At 34.8% G+C, this 20584-nt stretch overlaps 1 protein-coding gene across 1 annotated transcript; it reads left to right on the forward strand.

Annotated features, from left to right (window-relative positions):
- The first annotated feature begins 2681 nt into the window (after positions 1-2681).
- LOC128224574 (serine/threonine-protein phosphatase 6 catalytic subunit) lies at positions 2682-16588 on the forward strand. Its single transcript, XM_052934473.1, has 10 exons — positions 2682-2790; positions 6868-6963; positions 7735-7800; positions 9750-9817; positions 10942-11015; positions 11665-11744; positions 12546-12663; positions 13286-13377; positions 13640-13697; positions 14949-16588. The coding sequence occupies exons 1-10, from the start codon at positions 2719-2721 to the stop codon at positions 15137-15139; spliced, it is 915 nt and encodes a 304-aa protein (XP_052790433.1). The 5' UTR covers positions 2682-2718; the 3' UTR covers positions 15140-16588.
- The last annotated feature ends 3996 nt before the right edge of the window (positions 16589-20584 follow it).

Below are 20584 nucleotides of genomic sequence, written 5' to 3' on the forward strand. Positions count from 1 at the left end.
CAAACTTCCCAGAGTTCACTGTAGAGTCCAATATTTTTCAAATTTCTTAATTAACATTGACTCAATCCATTTTTAACTAGTTGCCATGAAAAGAGGAGTCAATGTCCTTTTAAATGGTATGCGAAATGTTTAGACGAACAAGCCAAATTCAATGTCCCATTCTCGTCTTTTTCTGCAGTCGGAAACTGTAAAGCAAATGTCAATCTTCAATCCCTGTGTAAACAACACTACACACAGAAATATTTAAGGGATAGTATGCTTCTGTGTATAGATGATACAATTCCATTCCAAAATACCACAAATGACAAACGTATTATTTGAGGAACAACCGTATTTGTTCAAATTTGAATTCACTTTAAAAGTTCGTATGAAACGGCCATTTTCATGAAAAGCGCTCAGATGATGACCTTGATTCTGATTGGCTGATCGGTGTGGAGGTGTGTCTTAACAGTCGATCAGAATCAATTTGTTCAAATCAAAAGGTCTAGGAGCCAGTGGAATACGACTTATGAAGTATCTGAAGAAAACAATCACAAATATTCTGTTACGTAATGACCATGACATGACATTGACATGAAGAGATTTTGATAAAGTTGGGTTGCATACATTGACAAAATTAACGTACACCTACATGCGTACCATGCATAAACGATTAATGTTATTATTTAAAGTAATAATACTTAGTTCCAATATTTATTTTTTTCTGTAATCGCTTTTGTTCTGACGTTGGAATGCTATAGTATAGTCTGGAAGGAAACGTCAGTCAATTCGCATAAATAGAAAAAATTCGACACTCACTTATATTATGTACACTAGCGGATTGCACAGACGAGGGCACAACCGGCGTGCGCTCCCTCTAAAAGTGTTCAATTTCACTTTTCGTGAATCAATAGCCGGGGAACAATATGAAAATAATGCCGTTGAATGCATATTCCGGACTAAAATGTCTTAGTATTATCTGGGGGTCGCCTTCAAGCCCCAGTTAACCCATTAAAACCATGTATTGCTCATATTCTTTGGGAAGGGAGCGTACGATCTCTGTTGCATTTCCAAAGTACACCCCCCTCTTACGCGAAATTCTGAATACGCCCCTGATTATTCTTAGATTGCTACCTTGTATGTTTTAAGTCCCTCCTGTGTGTTGTCTATGGAAGTCAGTCAAGTGTTCATAATTAGTCAATTCTTTCAAAGACAAGAATTGTTTGCGCTTTGTGTTGGTTTACTCGAACGCTGTACATATTGTCCTGTAGTAAAAGCAGTTCAAATTTCTACCACGCTCTGCCGGAAATAGGGTGTCCCATTCCATCACTTGCTGTGGAACGCCTGTTAAATTCATGGTGACACAATGTTTTCTGTTTTTGCTTAAACTATTTCAAATTCGATAACGTGACATAATTATTACATCTAGGGGTCTTTTCATTGTTCCGAAGCCATGTTTTGAGGTAAAACAACTGTGTCTGTGTGTTTTATGAATTCATAAGGCTTTAGGTGGAGTATATATCTCTGAGAATGCAGATCGTATTGCATACATAGCTACAGACATTATATCAGATTATCACTCTGTAAAATAAAACTGTATAATACATTGCTAAAAAATAATATTATTTTGAGTTATATTCCGTAATCCATTATTATCAATGTTTCTTTTTACTTTAATTTTCGTGACTAGCGGCGGTTCGTAGACTTCATGTTGAATATCGAAGGGTCGAAAAACATGGAACATGCTCGATCCATAAACAAAACAGTATATATGCTTAAATTTAGTGAGGGCTATGGGGGCTAGCCACCGATGTTTATTTTTATTTGTATGAATTCTCCGAAAATTGTGCCATATTTTTGTCTGCAAACAAAAGTAAGTATATAGTTGTGATTTGTGTGTATTTGTTTTCTTATGGAGTCCGAATGCAGTTTGCCCTAAAAGTGGAATCCGGTGTACCAGCTGACCCAGCCTTGGCATCCGGAATACCGCCCCAAAATCGCCCTGAATGCGCAATAAGGAGGTGCCACCCTCTAGCATATATATAGAGACATTCGCAGTTACACTTCAGCAAAATTAACACTTATTATTACTTTTCATTAATATTGTGATATTACCTCGTTATATATATATATATATATATATATATATATATATATATATATATATATATATATATATATATATATATATATATATATATATATATATGATTGGAATTAGTGAATAAGGCCTAACTTTATTTGACCCGACTATTGGACGTGAACATGTGAAATAAGTATTAAAATGATTTACATTCATGAATACTATTAACTATCAGACTGGGGGGATGCATCCGGTGCCCCTTCTTAATTCGTTCAGATTCACTTTTTAAGTCAATATCGGAGTAAAAAAAGATATAACACGCTCAAAATGCACCATTGCGGGCATTTCGGACTAGAAATATTGTAAAAAAACCTGCCAACATTTAAAACCATTAAAACTTCCGTATTGAGGGAGGGGCGAATGTCGATAGGTTGTGTCTCTAAGTTACGTCCCCTCTTACGTCAATTACTGGAACCGCCCCTGCTATTTTTGCTGGAAGCTGTCTCAAGTAAAAAAGTATAAGGGAAGTTATTCAGTATGAGCGATGATAACACAAATCTAATTCGTGTAATATTCTATATAATATTTTATTTTATCCAATGAAAATTCAGAGAGCAATCGCTGCTGAAGAGCAAAACAAGGAAAGAGAAATCAAAATGTCAAAAGACGTAGATAAATGGATAGAAATCGCAAAGGAATGCAAGTACTTACCTGAAAATGACCTTAAGGTATAATATTTCATAATAAATTGATCAAAGTCCAGCAACCCCTCTTTAATATTCGATGTTTCAGTTACCATTCATTCCGACGAAAATAAGGCGGATCAGGTGGGTGGGGGAAGTTTTACTGCAAGTTATTTTTTTGGTCTGTGACAAAAGTCATACATGTGATAACGTCCCGGACGTCCGGGATTGTCCCGGAAATCGTATCTCTGTCACGGAGTCACGGAGGGTGCATGTTTGTCCCGGAAAGTCATAAAAAAAAAACGAAAAAAAAAAAATAAATCTCGGAATCGGAATCGATTATCTTAATTTTACCAATGTAAGTCAGCTATTTTGCCTGTCCGGGACACTGGTCGTAAAACACAGGACATGTTGACACTAATCCGTTAATTGGTACGTGTGTCGTCGAGGTCATCGTCAATCACCCGATAATTGATCTATCGGCCTATTGTTGTGCTTAACGAGTGGGGAAGGGTTCTTGTATACAAATTCATTGTTTTCATATGGATTTGTTTGGTCTTATGAATGATAGCTTTTAATTGATGAATTGATATTTTTCACACATTTTACCAACAAACGAGCATGAAGGTAAGTTCAAAGAAAGTGACAAAATGAGTAAAAAAAACAAAATTAAAACACGGAAAACATCCCATATTCCTTTCAAATTTCAAAGTCGATACGTCGTTATACTTTTAACAACTTATGCGTCCATAAGGAATTTTAGTGTTTTGACCTTTTTTCCGAACTATCGTGTGTATTTTTACGCCGAAATAAAACTGACGATATGGGGTTTACAGGTGGTTATATAGAGTGCTTTAATCACGTGACCATGGTAAGTCACGTGATCGCTTTATACAGCCGATTGTTGACACGTCTCTATCAAAATTATATGCATCTCCAAACGGAAAAAAGCTCATCGACTGGAAAATCTTCTTTATCGTCTGAAAAATATTGTGTGTCATAAATTGCAAACGTTTTAAATGTGATGAAAAAATAAATATTTTGTAACGCATGTTCTCAAAAGCGCGGGAAAACAGGTGCCCGTATAGTTGTTTATTTCCTGTTTTGATGAAACCGAAAGTAGACTGCATATCCTCCTGGTTAGCACTTCATTTAAAGCCTGGGAAAATATCTGGTGGTTTTATTTTTTTCAAGAAAATGCAGAAAAAAAAACAACCATGTCAAGTAAAAAATACGTCTTGGCAGTCAAAATAGGTACATTTTCCCGACGTTAAAAACGACTAAAATAGCCCCAGATATGCTATAGAATGCACCACAGACGTTCCCCATTTAAAAAAAATTCCGGGGGGGCATGCCCCCGGACCCCCCTAGTGTGCGTTGACATTACGATGGGTGTCCCGGAATCGACCCAAGAAATTATCACATGTATGGACAAAAGTCGATGATGAAAATATAATTTAAGAAAAGGATGATAGAAAATTGCAGTAATTGATTTTTTTTGTCCTGAATGAGTGGCACTGTATTTAAGTCATGTCAGTAATTTTAGCCTGTTCAAATTTAATGAACCAGTCAATTGCCCCCAGCCTGGGGCCCAGGGTGCCGCGTGAATGCGGTGGTTTTCTCTTTGCTCCAAAAATAGCAGGGTATGATCCTTACTTAGGGTCCCTGGGGTGCAGGGACATTTGGCGGGGATTTTACCCGGGCTTGGCTGGACCGAGAGTCAAAAGTCCCCGCTATTCTCCGGACCTGGGGAGCCATGGTTTCAATTGACTGGTGCAAAAGCAAACATGGGTTTCAAGTGTATGCAGATGAATTTAACATATATGTAAATTCTTGAATATAACTTAAAATGAACATTTAAAAAAGATCCTTAAAATTGCAAAAATAAACCGATAAACATGAACTGGGAGTCCTCTTGATTTCCTTAGTTTAAAACTTAAAATTCAATTAAATAGTTGCCGCCAATGACTTTGTTATGTAATATAACACAATATGTGTCCCTTTGTCTGTGATAAGGACTATCAACAGCACAGATGATGTATTATTATTAAATTTAAATCCTGTCCGATGTATTATTATTAAATTGAAATACTGTCCTGAGACAAAAAGGTTGTGCTGTCACAGTCAGTCAGTGACATACTCCTAAAGGGCACACCCACATACAGTGGCAGACAACATTATCGCCCCAATTTCGACAGCGGTGCTCTTACCTTTTGTTTCAGTGGGAAATTAATGGTGTATTCATGGGGTGTTTTTTTTCAGTCCTTTTTGGGACTGAAATTCGGCCCCGTTCACCTCCTGAATTTTTTTTATAATTTTTCCTGCTGACATAAAGAAATCCCCTTTCAATTTGATTTTATTTAGCAGCATTGACCTCGGCGCATAAAGCAATAGTAGCAATATGATGCCATTCCATTAGTATTACCATAGGTTTGTTGAAAAAGTTGTTTGAAAACAATGTGAACATTATATGAATCATGTTTGTATTATTCCCTTTTTTGCCAAAACCATCCTGTTTTTTCCCTATCGAAGGGCCCCGCCATCATTCCCTTAAAAGTGGACAAAATTCAAACTTTTTATTCTTTGTTTTTTTTCTATTTATTTTTTTGTTACCATTCTGTTAATTTGTAACCATTTTTTCGTAGAATATATGAAAGTTATGCACTATGGTCCGATTCAAGCACCTTGTCTTGGTATTTAATTGCTTTATAATCTACTGACAACCAGTTATGATGGTTTTAAATGGTTATAAGTCATCCAAGATTGTCCAGGTATGTAAAGTTTTGGTAACAACATGACCAGATACGGTATCATACCAAGTAAACCTGGAAGAAAAGTGTGCCTGTTGCACGGGTAAATCTATGTCAGATTTTCAATGAGAGAATTGCTCCCATTTGTCCAAAATTGGTGAGAGAATTGTAATTTCAGTGAGATTTTGATGGAATGCATGGAAAACGCAGTGATAAAACAATGCATAACAGTGATTTGTTATATGAATATCAATATATTTACAAATTTACAATATATAGATATAATATATACACTTGTTTGACTAGAAGGAAACACTTGTTAACAGTTCAGATAGCATGAACATTCATGCTCATTATACTTGAGCAAAAAATAGGATATTTAGCCATTTTTGCTGCAGGGTGCATTGACTTTTTTTGGGAGATGAAGGCTTTCCTTTGTTGTTATCATCTGAACCAGGTATTCAAAATGCAGTGGTAACCCCCATAAACAAAATTATTCCTGGTCGCAAAAACGATTGAAAAATAGACTAGTGCGTGGATGATATCGATCAAAACATTCGAAAAGATACAAATGCATTAAAGGTAGGGGAGGCAATTAGTGAGTAATTCAATAAATATAAACAAGAAACTATCTGCGACTACGATGCTTTATTTTGTAAAACAACAAAAGGGAAAAGGCACACAATACACAAACTGCGATCAAGCGCGAGAATATCTCACATTTATGTGGTTTGGATGCGATTTGAGCGATTTTTACGCCAGAAATCGCGGAAATCGCTTACTAGAATCATACCTGCTGTTGTGGAGCTTGATCCTGTTATGGGCTGGAATATTAAACATGTTGCTCTACCAATTGAGCTTACCATTCTTGCCTATGTCATAGCTAAAACTGAGGTGACTGTTGTATGTTGTGATTGAATGACGTCATGGTTCCCACAGAACTGGGAAATCAGGTAAAGCTAGGAATTAAAAGATATATGCTACAACTAACAAGTCAGGATAAAATCTTGATTTAAACAAAAATGTTACTAATCCATGAAAAGCTGCATTTTACTTAACAAGCTATAAAACAGAATTGTAGCTCATTCTGTCTATTTCAATATTTAATCGGAGTTTTCTGTCAAAACATCTATGACATGTGAAATTAAAAGGTACTCCTGAGATAAAACTCAGGGGAAAATGAAATAAAATGATTATGATAATCCTTATGACATCTGTTTTAATGTGGTCAGGTTTTCTAAATTTCCTGTTTGATCGTAAAATTGGAAAGAAATTCTACTTTAAACTAGAAGATTTATCTGCATATCATATGGATAATACACAGAAAATGCATTGTGAATGCTTGTCTTCATTTCTGACCCTTCATTTTCAGTGGCTGTGTGACATGGTATGTGAGTTGTTATTGGAAGAGTCTAATGTTCAGCCTGTCAACACTCCGGTCACAGTATGTGGGGATATACATGGACAGGTTAGTTCTCATGATTGTAAATCAATATTTATTACAGGATGAAGGATATTGTTCATAAATGATATGACTTTGTAATAGTTACTGCACCCACTTACAGGTTAGTTAAAAGTTAAAAACTTATTACAAGCACATAGCGTGAGTTATATTTACGTTCAGTATCACATGTAAAGTGGATGTAGTAACTGTTTAGTAGCATATTTTGGCTTACTGTGCAATAACTAGCAGGGGTAATGCCGTATATTGTAGAATACTTATCCACATGCCACTGATTGCACAGATTATATATTGGAATATATTTACCACAATTTAATGACAGCTTTGCTGTATGGTTATGCTAAAAAATAGTAAACGTAAACGAAAACAAAGAAAACAATCCAATATGGTACAGATATATTAAAGAATATTACCTTATGGCCAATGATGCACTGACATTGACATGTAACCATGATTAAATTTATCAATGTATGCTTGTTCACTACATGGAACAGTACTCTTAAGAAAAAAATGAAATGAAAGTTTCTATTGTTAAGAATTTCAGATACATTTTGCAAAAAAAAATCAATATGTATATGAATGTAAACAATGTGTAACATTTTAACATATATACAAGGCATCTATAATACCAGTTTATTTTCTCAATCTTTAATTGTAAATATCGTCAGTTCTAGGTACATATATCTTGATTTTACTAGCAGGTACATTTATCTAAGTTTTGATTTTTCGTAAATTTATATATGGTTATTGTCACAATAAATGTTGTTTTATTTTCAGTTCTATGACTTAATGGAGCTGTTCAGAACTGGTGGACAGATGCCGGACACAAACTACATTTTCATGGTATGCTTTTTCTGTATAGAATAACTTGTGTCATTAAATGGATAGGTTCAACTGTTTTAAGGATGTTATGAAAGAAAGATCTTGTTCCACTTATGTACATAACATGTTAATTTTATTTAAGTGCAATTGATCAGCAATTATTGAATTATATGCTGTCATGTCAGAAGAAAAACAAACCCTTTTAGAAATGGCAGTAATGCCTGTTACTATTAGATGTTTTATTATGAAATTAGACCTCCGTTGTATTTTCCAAACTATCTAACCTACTAAATTAATGAAGTTAGATAACTCTAGTTTGCATTTAATGCAAATAATGGGCCTTTATTAGTTGACTTAGAAATTCTGAAAAAGGTTTTCTATGTAAGCACACATAGGTTAATTTCTCAGCAACTACTTGATCTATTGCATTAAGACTTTAGACAATGGTACTCAACCATCCAACCTACTTAATTAACCAAGTTAGGTAACTCTAGTTTGCATTTAATGCAAAAAAATGCCCTTTATTATTCGACTTAAAAATTCTGGTCATGGTTTTGCATATAACCACATTTAAGTCAATATCTCGGCAAATACATCATGTATTTCATTGAAACATTAGATATGTATTCCCAACTATCTAACCTACTTATTTAATGAAGTTAGATAACACTTTTTGGAATATAATGCAAATTATGGGCCTTTATTATTTGACGTAGAAATTCTGGTTAAGGTTTTGCATGTAAGCACACACAGGTTAATTTCTCAGCAACTACTTGATCTATTGCATTGAGACTTTATATAATGGTACTCAACCATCCAATCTACTTAAATAACCAAGTAAGATATCTCTAGTTTGCATTTAATTCAAATTATGGCCCTTTATTATTCGACATTGAAATTCAAATACATCATAAATTGCATTGAAACTTCATACACAGGCTCCCAACCATTCAACCTTCTTGATTAATCAGGAACTCTTGCATATTATATAATTTTTGCCCCTTTATTATGCGACTTAGAAATTATGGTTAAAGTTTTGCATGTTAGCGCACATAGGTTAATATCTCAGCAACTACTTCATGTATTGCATTGAAACTTTATGCAATGGTACTCAACCGCCCAACCTACTTGAATATCCAAGTTAGATAACTGTATTTTGCAAATAATGGCCCTTTATTATTGGACTTAGAAATTCTGGTTTAAATTTTGCATGTAACCACATTTATGATAATATCACAGCAAATACATCATGTATTGCATTGAAATCTATTCTAAGTTTACAGTGATCCATATTTCGCCAAAACTTTTTAATCCTTACACTGAAAAGCGGCGGAATAGTTGAGCGCGCTGTCTCTGTGCGATAGCTCTTGTTTTGTCTTGGAATGAGCCATTTTTGCGTACCGTAAATGTGTGAAACCAGTGAAATAAGACTGCTGACAAAATAGATCACAGTTTTTCATATATTTGTTAGAAAATTTATATTTTTAAAATATGGTTAAAAAGTTACTAACGCTATAAGAAAAACAAAATTTCGGCAGTTTTCCAAACAATTCAGATTGTTGTAATGTAAGTTATCTTAAATGACTGCATTAAAGGCATTGATGCTAAAATAAGCTGGTTCTGAGATCTTTTTTTATAATGTCAAAACTGCCAATCTGTGAAAGTGCAGCTTTTAGTACATTTTTCTTTTTCCAAAGGTAAATATTATGTTTACAGACAAGTTATCAATATAAGACTCTTGGATGAACAAACCCTATTTGATACACTTGTGCTTAGCATCAAAGATTTTAATCAAGACCTGCTATATGACTACTTAAATTTTAGGTAGCCCGGAAAGCATATTACCATTTCATGGCTTATTCTAAAATCAACCACTCCGTATAATATATGATTATATCCAAAAAAATTGTTAACCATTTTTGACTGATACTGCACCTATGACTGTGTCAAAAATGAATGTTGTATTTCAGGGTGACTTTGTGGACAGGGGCTACTACAGTTTGGAAACATTCACACTCCTCCTCACACTCAAGGCAAAGTATGAACTACCATTTACAGCCATTATTAACTCCTCTTTTATTTTTCGAAGCCTTGAACATAGTGTCTTTATGCACCAGTCAATTGTAACGGGCTGTGTTTTTAGCTTTCATGTGGCCCTGCAGTGCCGGGTGAATGCGGTGGTTTTGTCCCTGGGGTGCGGGGGCATTAGGCGGGGATTTTACCATCTGTTCGTTCCCACAGGGTGGGGATTTTAACCGGGGTTGGCTGGACTGAAAGTCTTAAGTCCCCGCTATTCCCCGGACCTGGGAGGGGGCGTGGTTACAATTGACTGGTGCATTAAATAACTGCCCTTGGTCAGTTGAACTTGGTGTCATCATTTTATAAAAACTTATACAATATACACGTATAGCAAAGCCAATAACTCTTGCTGAAATAATTATTGAGTAATGCCCCTTTTTGTGACTGAAATAAGATGTGCAGAGAATTCGCTGTGTGGTGCTCTCTTTTTTACCATTTCAATACTTTTTTAATGTGAGAAATGAACACCATAAACATGATCATTGTCAGCATTCGGCAAATAGGGTCTAAGGGATCTTTTGTGTAGGTTTATTGACACGAGCACATTTTCTTTTGACATTACATTATGATGATTATGTATTTATTGGTTGAATGAATTGATAGTGTGATATGGTCATTATATACATGGGTAATTGTAGTCTCAGGTATGTTTTTTATCTGTCCAGACTGTTTTGTATGGGTTATAAAATGTGGTGACAAATATTGGACTTTTTTCGAAGTAAATTTTTGAGAATAGCCAAAATTCAGATTTTTGCAGATTTTAGTGGCCTGCTTGAATTTAAATCGACAGGGGCATTTTTGGCTATTGTTAAATTAACACTAACATAGGGTTACACAGTGTAAATGTTAATCTAGGGCAATGATGTTTGCCGATTATTAAATTGGTGCATTTTTGATACTGTCTGGTAGGGGAAGTTAATGGTAAAACAGTTATATCATAAAGTATGGAGAAGGGTTTCAAGGTTATTCTCAACCTGTTATTTATCAGAAGGAAACTAAGTGTAAAATACACTTTTTCAAACTGGTCATTGAATATAATTTTAAATGATTTCTTTTAGATTTTCACATATTCTTTGTACACAGGTGGCCAGACAAGATTGTCCTGTTGAGAGGGAACCATGAAAGCAGACAGATCACACAGATCTATGGGTTTTATGGTAAGTCTTCTTTTTGTACATGTTTATTTCATAACAGGGTTTTTATTTTCGGAATAAGGAAAAGAAGAATAAAAAAAAAAGCAATTCAGAGAAAAAATCTACTTTAACTTACAAAAATGTACTGCATTGTATAGAGTAAATGTATTTCATGTACATGATTAAATGCAAATCATAAATTTGGCTCTTTCTGAAATCATCAGAAAAGTTGATCCAGGGTCTGAATTTAAAATATATTAGATTTAAAATATATTAGCTTGTCTAGTTATTCGAAGAAAAAAAGTTATAATAAATTTGTAACCTTGGTGTTGTTGGCGGCAGCAGCAGCATTTGGCGTTGTGCAAAACCTTGGTCATAACTTTTTTTTTCAAGATATTCAAATGAATCTTGGTGCAATTGCTGCCAGATACAGTACACATGTATAACAAGGCCCATAACTCTAGCTTAAATAATTATCAAGTTATGTGCCTTGTTCGACTATAAATACAGACAAGAATTGATGTAAGCTTCTCAGCGTGTTTTTATGAGTGACCTTCATAACCTTTGCTTACTGAAGCTCTTCTTATTTCTATTCTTGGAAATTGAAATATTTAAAAGAAAATCTACCATTTTGAAATCAGCATGATCTAGAAATTGTTATATTCTATCTCAGATGAGTGCCAGACCAAATACGGAAATGCCAACGCATGGAGGTCGTGTTGTAAGGTGTTCGATCTTCTCACTGTCGCTGCAGTAAGTTTAGAGTCTTGAGTTAAATATCTTGTGTTTTATAATTCAAAAACAACGTGTAGTATAGTGCCTGTTTGGGCTACTGACTAACCATTTTTACTAGCCTGATACAGATTCTACTTGTCCGGTGGTTCAGGCTACATTTAGTGGCTGACTGTATGCTAGTCTGACAGGGCATGTCCTCGTAAATTGAAAAAATAAAAATTTGTATATATATGAAAAACCACTGTGTTGCAAGTTGGACAATTCTGTATTGGGTACAAATGTACTTGCTTTTTGCAAGATTAGGGCCAAAATTGAACCCTTGTTGAAAATAGGTAAATATTGTGTATCTTCCACTGATCATACACAAGTGTATCTTATGTGTACATGGCGGATTATATCCAGACCTCTAAACTGAATACAGGCATCAAAATTATACTTTTGGATGAACAAGCATGAATTCTTGCCGTAGTGATTGGCATAGAAAATTTGCAACAAGCCCCACTATATAAAATCCAGTTTTAAGTAAGCCCGGAAAGCATTTGCAAGTGCAGGGCTTGCGTTCTTGTGCTTATTTTAATCACTTGAAAAGCCCAGCTATAAAATGATTTATTTATATAGTTTCTGTTTGTTCTTCATGTAGTACTGGATAAGATTTAATTTTCCTTCTACTGAAAATAAATGAGTGAATGTTATGTGTACATGTGCCTTGCCTTTTGAACAAAGGATGATACTTCAGATTTTGACCATTAAGAGAGCTCATGTGTTAAAGATTAATTCTAACTGACTTTAATTATACCTGATTAATTTTCTTTTCTATAGATCATAGACGAGTGTATCCTATGTGTACATGGTGGTTTATCCCCCGACCTGAAGACCATTGATCAGATCCGGACCATCGAGAGAGCTCAGGAAATCCCACATAAGGGAGCATTTTGTGATATCCTTTGTTTGGCATAATGAGTTTATGTCGGTTGGATTCTTGAATTCATGCTTAAATTATTGCATAATGATATTGTTTATTGGAATTACCTTATTTTGGAAGTAAATGCCTATGGTGTATTAAATTATGTATTTCTTATTGAACAATTTTAACAACTTGAATCTCAAGCAATTATTACAATGTCAGACTAAATATGTTACTATTTAGGACTATTGTATTGTGTAGCGAGAAGACTAGTGTTACTTGGCGGAAACTAGCATGCACTCTGGCAAATAAGCAAACTTCAATTACTTTGGTCATTTTGGTAAGAAGCCAGGGCATGAATTACTTCAAATGCTTATGTTAGTGCCACTGGTTTATCCATTGGCCCCAGTGCATGTCACAGTACTGTTCGTTTGTGAGGCAAAGTGCACAGACATAATGAAACCCTCAGGCTTAAAGGTACCCTGGTATTGACAAATGGGGACCTTGTTAAACATTCCTACTTGAAGATGGTTGGTATTTTTGGTGTAGAAGCTGGCGATTAAACCTGTGACCCTGGGTTGACAGTCTTGTGTCTGAAATACAGATCCACTACTTGTGCATTACTTCCATTTGTATTATCCTTAACCCTTCCTACATTTGGTGTGGTCAGACCCAGAGGAGGTTGACACTTGGGCCATGAGCCCCAGAGGAGCAGGTTGGCTGTTTGGGGCCAAAGTTACAAATGAGGTTAGAATCAGGAAATGTGTTGTTTGCTTGAAAAGAATAATTGAAGATTGTCCAATGGTTATAAAAGAAAATGTTTGTAAAAAAGGATTGTTGTCTTACATAATTGTGTCTTATATTTTTTCATTATGGTCTGAAATGTTTCCATCAATTGGGATGATACATGTATATAATTAAATTATAATAATATAACATCAAAGATGTGAAGTGTGAATTGTTCCTTATATAGAATCAAAATAAAGAGATAAATATGTTTCATTTTCAGTTTGTCCATATAAATGGTCTCAAGTTGATATGCAGAGCTCACCAGTTGGTCCATGAAGGTTTGTTATAAATTTCATATCTATCCAAAGTTGAAATACAGTCATTTAATAGCTGAAAACCCCTTACCTGAGTACCAAAGTAATAAGATATGTAAACTGTTCAGTGTTTTAAGCGTGCCTGTTTTTTATATGAAAAAAACTGGATGGTGTTGCCTGAGGAGTTGGCAAATATCCATCACTTTTGTATAAATCCTGGTTGCCTATATTCTAATATTTTCTTGACTTGAACGGCATGGGTTCGCACCCACAATTACATTATACCAAATACTTTTTTTTTTACTGTATATATCTGCATTAATGATAACATAAGTGTTTCCAAATGCATTACCAGTAAAACTAATTTTTTGTCCAAAAGCAGGAGCGAGTACCTGTATGGGTCATTCATAAATTGAAAAGCATTAATACAGTAAAACACATACCTCATAACTCTTGCTGAAATATCTGAAGAGTTGTGCTCCTTGATTGGATCAGAAAGTGGTTGTTCTTGTTTTCAAAATGTTTAAATTTACATAATATTTTATTCTGCTTTGTTTGCATCATTTTATGTGATTTTGATGCCTGCTGACCCCATAATTAGTCATCATTTGAAAGGGTGTAAGGTGTAGGGGATGAACATGTGAATATTATTGTTTAATAAAAAGATTGCAAACAAGCTGCTATGACCTTATAAGATTGGGAAATTGCTCATTTCACTTTCAATTTTAGTTGAAATAAAAAAACAGAAGTACAAACTGTCATAACGTTATCATAAATATTATTTCAGTCATTTATTTTACAAATAAAAGTGACCAGCAAGCAATTCCCTATCAGATGTTACCAAATTTGTATGAAGTCACCAGGCATAAAAATTTAACATTAGTGCCAATGGTTCATTGAAATATACTGGACAGGTACTAACATTCGGATTTAATTTTCTGTATGATAAATTCGTGTTCATTTTGCCTGAACCTGTCCACCTTTTGAGACCTCTGTAGGTGGAGTTTCACCGGAGAAATCTTGGTCATGCATATGTAAAACACTATATAAAATCTCAATAATTTTCATGAAAATAAGCACGAAAATTATTACCACCAAAATCAAATTAACCAGAAAAAAATAAAATAATGAAAAGAAAAAAATGTAGATATGATTGATTCTTACTTTTTGTGCTTTCATCCAGTATAAACACACAAAAAATAATCAATCTTCAAGAAAAGCTGATTTGTACATGATGTACATGTACCTTAATGAATTTATTGTCTCCTGTTTTAGGTTTTAAATACATGTTTGATGAGAAACTTGTCACGATATGGTCAGCACCGAACTACTGCTACAGATGTGGCAACGTAGCTGCGGTCATTGAATTCAAGGACCCAGATGTACGGGAGGCGAAATTATTCAAAGCAGTTCCAGATAATGAGCGGGTCATACCAAGTAGAACAACTACGCCTTATTTCCTTTGATACTCGATGACATTGTTTGTTTTTTTTCATTTGATGGATTTTAATGAAATGACTTAACTGTGGCAGTATCAGCATGGCTAGGATTATATGAATGATGATGTCACTGGTATCAGTATGTCGCCCATTAATGCTACATAACTAATTGTCTTAAATTTTGACCAGGTTTTTATAGCAGTTTTTCTGAAATTTTGCTGTTGGTCCTTAAATACCAATAATCTATATCGAGTTATTTAAATGCATCAGATAAAATAATTCTATCTTTGAAAAATCTATAAACTTGCCTACTTTGACTCGGAGCCGATGTATTTTTTTGGACTAAGGAAGACTTCTATACTATGTACAGATTTTAAATGTGCTGTTATTTGTACCACAGATACATTATTCCGGTAACTTTGTGTATTTAATGCTCGTTAGAAATTGAAATAACATAATGAAATACCGTAATCTATAATTGTTGTGATTCTGGTTTTATGATTAGCATTAAAGTTTAATGTGTTACATTGTTGCTCTATTAACAATTGGGTTTCATTTTACTAAAAAAACACAGCTATAAAGGCATGGAAAATAAATTCTTTTAGAGTAATATGTATATAATCTTAATGTTATATAATCTTAATGTTTTATTATTACATAATCATTTTAACACATTGTTTTTTGCCTGTTTTGCCATGATCAATAAGATATCATTATTTTTACAATAAATATAAATATCCTCCATGATACATCAAATTTATTCATATGCCATTATTATTTGGGTCATTTTCTTGCTAAGTGTCATAATTTGGGTAAAAACATAGTAAGTTTCTTTAAATACAACCTAGATAAAAAACATAATTCACTAAAGGCTATTCCATTTAAACATATAACCCCCAGGGGGAAGGCACTTTTAAATTATGCCATCCCCCTACAGAAGCAATTTTACCCTTTTGGGATCCAAATTAGCAAAAAAGACACACACCTATATACTATTAAAATAATTGCCTTCCCCCCGAGGATTATATGTTTTACTGGAATAGCCCTAAGTTGAAAATGTTCACATAGATGCTTTATGAATTAAACCAGTTGCCCCATTTTCTTGAAAATACTTGAGTGAATGACCTTATAAGGAAATTTAAGGCAAATAATTTTGTTAACATATTAAAAAAATAAAAATACAAATGTATCTAGTTCTCTTCTATCAACTTTATGCACAGGGTTTAAATAGAGAATTCAGATTACCGGTAGTATTAAAGAATTTTTAAGAAACCTGGACCTGTTTTGTTTGTCACATTGTAGTGACAGTCACATTGACCTAATATTAACACTGTCAAACCACAATACAATTCTGGTGTGTTCTGCACTGAAATGATAGCAAGTACAGTTCAGGATGAGCCAATGTAGCATGTATCCAAAATTGTCATTAGTCTTGATGATGTAAATGATGTATATAATAAAATGTCAAAAAACTAATACATGCTTTTCTTGAATCTTGAAGAGTCCAATATGGGCGATGTTTTCGCAAAATATTAATTATATAATGGGGAAAACCCTATACACAATTTTGCTAAGCGACACATCTCTTATGCCAATTTAATGAAGCAGATTTGTTTAAAAGCTGCAATGCATTTTAAAAGCCTTAAAAGCAGGATTTGATCAGCTGTTACAGAGGACTTGATATTGGGAAATTGGCCTATGATAAGTATACTTCCTTGAAAGATGGCACATACAATGTATTCATTGTACAGACCTCAACAATTCACTCTACATCTGTAGAAAATCTATAGCAACTCTCTTCCAACTCTCACTGAAAAAATGATGTTGGAAAATGGATGAAAACTTGTAAACTTGCATCTGTATACCTTTGAACTTGTATGCACTGATCAGATGATCTTATGATTCTTGACCTTGGAATATTCCACCTTATATTTCATTTTGGCTCTTGAATAAAAAACAGATCTTTTTATCCTTTACCTTGTTTTTTTACCTTAATCATGAGTTTTTGTGATCTGAGACATTGAACTTGTGATCTGAGACATTGGCCATGTGATCTGAGACATTGGCCATGTGATCTGACACATTGGCCATGTGATCTGACACATTGACCTTGTGATCTGACACATTGACCTTGTGATCTGAGACATTGGCCATGTGATCTGACACATTGGCCATGTGATCTGAGACATTGACCATGTGATCTGAGACATTGGCCATGTGATCTGAGACACTGACCATGTGATCTGAGACATTGAACTTGTGATCTGAGACATTGAACTTGTGATCTGAGACATTGGCCATGTGATCTGAGACATTAAACTTGTGATCTGAGACATTGGCCATGTGATCTGAGACATTGAACTTGTGATCTGAGACATTGGCCATGTGATCTGAGAAACTGGCTAGGTGATCTTGGACCATGTAATCTTAGACACAGATCATGTGATCTTAGACAATGTGATCTGAGACATTGACCATGTGATCTGATACAATGACCAATCAATCTTAGACCATGTAATCTTAGACATTGACCATGTGATATTAGACATTGTGATCTGAGACATTGACCATGTCCCCTTAGACATTGACCATGTGATGTTAGGTGTTTAACTTCACTGCTAAGATTCCTGATAATTGTTCTGATTGCGGATGTCTCCTGTTGAACATAATTATATCTACCAAACCGAAAGGTGTACTCCTTGAACACTATTCTAAGGCAAAAAAGGGTATGAGAAACCCTGAAATACTGAAAGCTTCGGGGGGGGGGGGGGGGGTTCGCCCCCTTGGCCCCCAACCAGGGCTTTGCCCTGGACCCATCGGGGGCCTTAAGCGGCCCCCTGAACCCGCACAGACATTTTCAGGATTGGCAACTTGGCTCTGTTATCATCCCTGTGTTAGGCAATGACCATGTTATCTTGGACATTGTGATCTGAGACATTGACCATGTCTCTTGAGACATTGACCATCTGATGTTAGGCTATGGCCTGGTAATCTTGGACATTGTGATCTGAGACACTGACCATGTCTCTATAAACATTGACCATCTGATGTTAGGCAATGGCCATGTAATCTTGGACATTGTGATCTGAGACATTGACCATGTCTCTAGCTATTGACCATCTGATGTTAGGCAATGGCCATGTAATCTTGGACATTGTGATCTTGAGACATTGACCATGTCTCTTTAGACATTGACCATGTGGTTAGGCAATGACCATGTAATCTTGGATATTGTGATCTGATACATTGACTTTTTGATTAAAAACATTGACCATGTTATCATCTTATACCACGTAATCTTAAACATTGACTATGTGATGTAAGACATTATGATCTGAGACACTGTACATGTGATCTTAGACCATGTAATCTTATTCACTGACCACATGAAGTTAGACATTGTGATCTTGGACATTGACCATATGATTTTTCGAACCTTTTTAACTTAACAGTATAATAATCAATATAAATTTACATGCTCTCACGAATAAGAATTTTATTCAATACATGACTGGTTTTTCTTGCGTTTATTAATGGATCAAAATGGATTTGACCATGTCCTTAGCTGTTCATTGACCGGTAAGTGTAATGAGTGTTTGTGAGAAGTTATAATAGAAAATAATATAAAGTTATATTGCAGCCTAGAACCTGGATCTTTCACCCGATCCATCATCACAAAAAGGAATCATTGTGCTTTTGAAAGATGATGTCACAGACTTGATACATGCCAGATTTTTCTGACCATGATCCTTCAGCAGTCCAATCTGAGTCTAGTACACCGTAATGTATTATATTGAAAACCAGGGAAGATTATATCCAGAAACAAAATAAAAGCATCAGTGCGACTTGAGCCAGTGGCTTTGCACAATTATTGAAATAAGACATGGTATATAAAGATATGAATTAAACAATTAAGTATGGTCATGCTCCACCAGTCCATCCACTGAATCAAGAGCACTCAATCTGTCAATCATTGGAATGTCAAGCCAAGTGAGGTTCCCAGTGTAGAATCAAAGTTAGTCACTGGCTCTACTCCTGGTGGTGCCCATTCTTAAAAGTTGGTTTAACCGATGTTTACCATGCAATGTAGATTACAGAAATCTAAGTGGAAATCAGGGGGGGGGGGGGGGGGGGGGGGGCAGGCAAAATCAGCCAGATGTGAAGAAGATTATTTCGGTAAATTCTTTTAATCATAATATAATCAAATATAATCAGTCAATAACGAAAACAGAGATGCTGGGAAACACAAAGTGCACATACATGTAGATGTAGATGTTGCAGTGGAGTTTAAAACTTGTTTATGAAAGTGCATTTAAACTTGTACTTGTAGGCTTGCTGATATTGCGTACATTATTTTCCGTGTGCTATCCTGCATGCCATTTTAAGTGTACTACAATATACACATACCAGGATGACACAGTGCACAAAAAGTAGCACACACATACATATACACATACAAGTAATGTTTTGCAACCTCTAATATCAGCATTAACATAATTATAATGGAACTACAGACGCACTTGTCATTACTAACACATAACTCAATGTATGAAAAGTTTGCACAAGTATATCAAATGCTTAAGAATCATCCAACAGTACTTTAAGAATTAGGAAACACATTATCATTGGGGTTTCATGAGGACTCATTTATAATCAGTTTGTACATTAATAATTTCAATGCTTTCAGGTCAGGATCAACAGTTATGCTGCAAAATATAAATAACAGATTCTAAATTATATTTTTCCACATTTTTTTCCTTTTGTGAATGAGAAATTCCTCACTGTCTATAAATTATGGTTGGTGACAAACTACTGCTTTAAATGTAGAAATGGCAATGCCGCTATTGAATTACGCAAATAATCCACAACCAAAATTCACTTGTCTTTAAGTCAATTTAAATCTCAGACTAAAACAAGAGGGCCAAATGGCCCTGAATCGCTCACCTGTCATATATTGCACATTCTTCCATTATATACAAATATTGAAAACCTAAGCCTATAAACACAGGGCGTGGCCAATTTTGACCCAAGGCTAAAGTTTGAACAATCTTAATAGTGGTCCGATAAACGATGCTTCATACCAAATATCTAAGGCCTTCGCCTTTTGGTTTCGGAGAAGAAGATTTTTTTAAGTTTTCATCATATACATATATAAGGAAACCCATGACCGCCCGGGTGGGGCCATTTTTTGACCCCAGGGCCAAAGATTGAACAATATTGGTACAAGTCAACTAGATGATATATCATGCCAAATATCTAAGCTCTTGTCACTACTTGATTTTACGTGTGTATCTATATATGTATATTTGTTATTAATTGTTGTATGTGGCCCATATTGAAAATTGGTATGTGTACTAAATATGTTATCCAGTTTAAATTAAGACGTTACTTGTCTTTGTGAGTTCGGAGAAGATTTTTTAAGTTTTCACTATAACACATATAGAGAAAACCCATCAGCCCCGGGGTGTGGCC

The sequence above is a fragment of the Mya arenaria genome, chromosome 17 (genome assembly GCF_026914265.1).
Source record: "Mya arenaria isolate MELC-2E11 chromosome 17, ASM2691426v1".
In the NCBI taxonomy this organism is placed as follows: domain Eukaryota; kingdom Metazoa; phylum Mollusca; class Bivalvia; order Myida; family Myidae; genus Mya; species Mya arenaria.